General features: G+C 57.9%; 1 protein-coding gene across 1 annotated transcript in view; it reads right to left on the bottom strand.

Annotated features, from left to right (window-relative positions):
- The window catches only part of LOC113214404 (uncharacterized), a 16,927-nt gene extending 15,504 nt beyond the window's left edge, over positions 1 to 1,423 (bottom strand). The window contains exons 1-4 of the mRNA XM_026433751.2: positions 1,061 to 1,423; positions 698 to 940; positions 199 to 610; positions 33 to 110 (exon numbers count right to left, since the gene is read on the bottom strand). Of these exons, the coding sequence (XP_026289536.2) occupies positions 33 to 110; positions 199 to 610; positions 698 to 786 (579 nt within the window). The 5' untranslated portion in view covers positions 787 to 940; positions 1,061 to 1,423. The remainder of the gene's footprint in view (positions 1 to 32; positions 111 to 198; positions 611 to 697; positions 941 to 1,060) is intronic.
- Positions 1,424 to 1,532: the final 109 nt, after the last annotated feature.

Here is a 1,532-nt window from a genome sequence, read left to right on the forward strand (position 1 = left end):
AAAAAGCAAGAAATATTGGAAAATGTCATCACCTGATAAAATTTGCCTTCCCGCCCCTCACACCAGACGGCATTTTTGATTTTCAAATCCCTCAGTATTTTTTGCAGTTCCTAGAGAACATGAACGACACTGTCAGAAACCTAGCAATCATCGGGGAGAGGACAATAAAACGACATTTTGTGTAAGAGAGGAACGCACATCTTCAAGGTATCTGTGGCGGCGCTTCTTGAAGTTGCTGACGGGTGTCTCGCCGCCCTTGGCGCCGATGCCCTCCGGGTCGGAGCGCGACAGGGAGGACATGTCCACGAGCGGGCTGCGGGGGCTGCGGCCGGGGCTGCGGCCGGGACTCCGAGCACGGCGACGACGCCCCCCGAGGGGCGTGAGCGGCGGCAGGTCCGAGGCGTCCACCCGCCAGGGGCCGATGAACATCTCTTTGCGAGCCGTGCCGGGCGCCTGCTCGGATTTCGAAATTGATACCTTTTCCTGACTTTCCTTATTGCCAGCGACAAAGATGCTGTCATCTGAGCGGGTGCTGCCGAGACGAGCGCCCAAACTATTAGTAGACTGGAAAGCGTTCTCCAGATTTGAGGCGCTGGTCGTGGATTTCAGTCTGAAGTAAACGAACAACAACAACGGCCGTCAGACAGATCGCACAAACGGCACAAATCGCACACACTGTCAAAAATAAATTACTTACTTGCTGCTTGTGTTGTTTGCATCTGCATCCACCAATTTACTTTCCTGGGCTTTCGTTGGAACACAGACGACGAAGACGCTCCCGGCCATGACGCTGATTTCTTACGCGAATGGTTCTTTGTTTGTTGACTGTTTTGGTGCTCGCTGTGGCCGTAGAGCTGTCGTCGCTGACTGTCTCCGAGCGCTGCGCACGGGCCACTGGCCGGCGAGCTTCTGCTGCTGGGAGCGGCATCGCGAGCGACATCTGTAGGGAGGTGAACGAACAAGCTCGTCAAAATTACAAATGAATCAAAATAAAATAGCAACAAGAAAGCAACAACAAACTCATGCACTTTGCGCGTTCCGTTTCCTGGTAGGGGCCTACCTGCACGCGACAGATGAATGGAGGCCGGCAGGCAGCCCGCGGCAGGCGGCAGGGCCCCCGCCAACATGCCGGTCCTCGTCGTGAGCGTTATCAGGGAGCCCGACACAGCCCGGCGTCGGTGCCCTGCCAGAAAACTGGAGCACTTGACAGGAGGAGCCTCAGGGGCTATTGTCCTCCGGGGGTGGCTGACGAGACACGAGCGTCGGGCATGCCAAGCGACGGGCACACATAACGACGCAATCACATTTTTTTTTTCGAGTTTTCCGAGAACAGCAAAAAAATCAGCAGACATCTCGACGTACCTAATGCGACAATGCCGTGCCTGTGCTGCGGAGAGGAGGTCAGCCTGCATCACGTCGGCGGCAGCGCTGAGCAGGCGGAGGCCCGGGCGGCCGCTGCGCGAGAGGCCGCCGCCCGCGACGCACACCGGGCCACCGGGCGGCGCGGGGACTCGGCGGGGCGGGGGCGCCAC

Source organism: Frankliniella occidentalis, unplaced genomic scaffold (genome assembly GCF_000697945.3).
Source record: "Frankliniella occidentalis isolate FOCC.00 unplaced genomic scaffold, Focc_3.1 Scaffold5, whole genome shotgun sequence".
Classification (NCBI taxonomy): domain Eukaryota; kingdom Metazoa; phylum Arthropoda; class Insecta; order Thysanoptera; family Thripidae; genus Frankliniella; species Frankliniella occidentalis.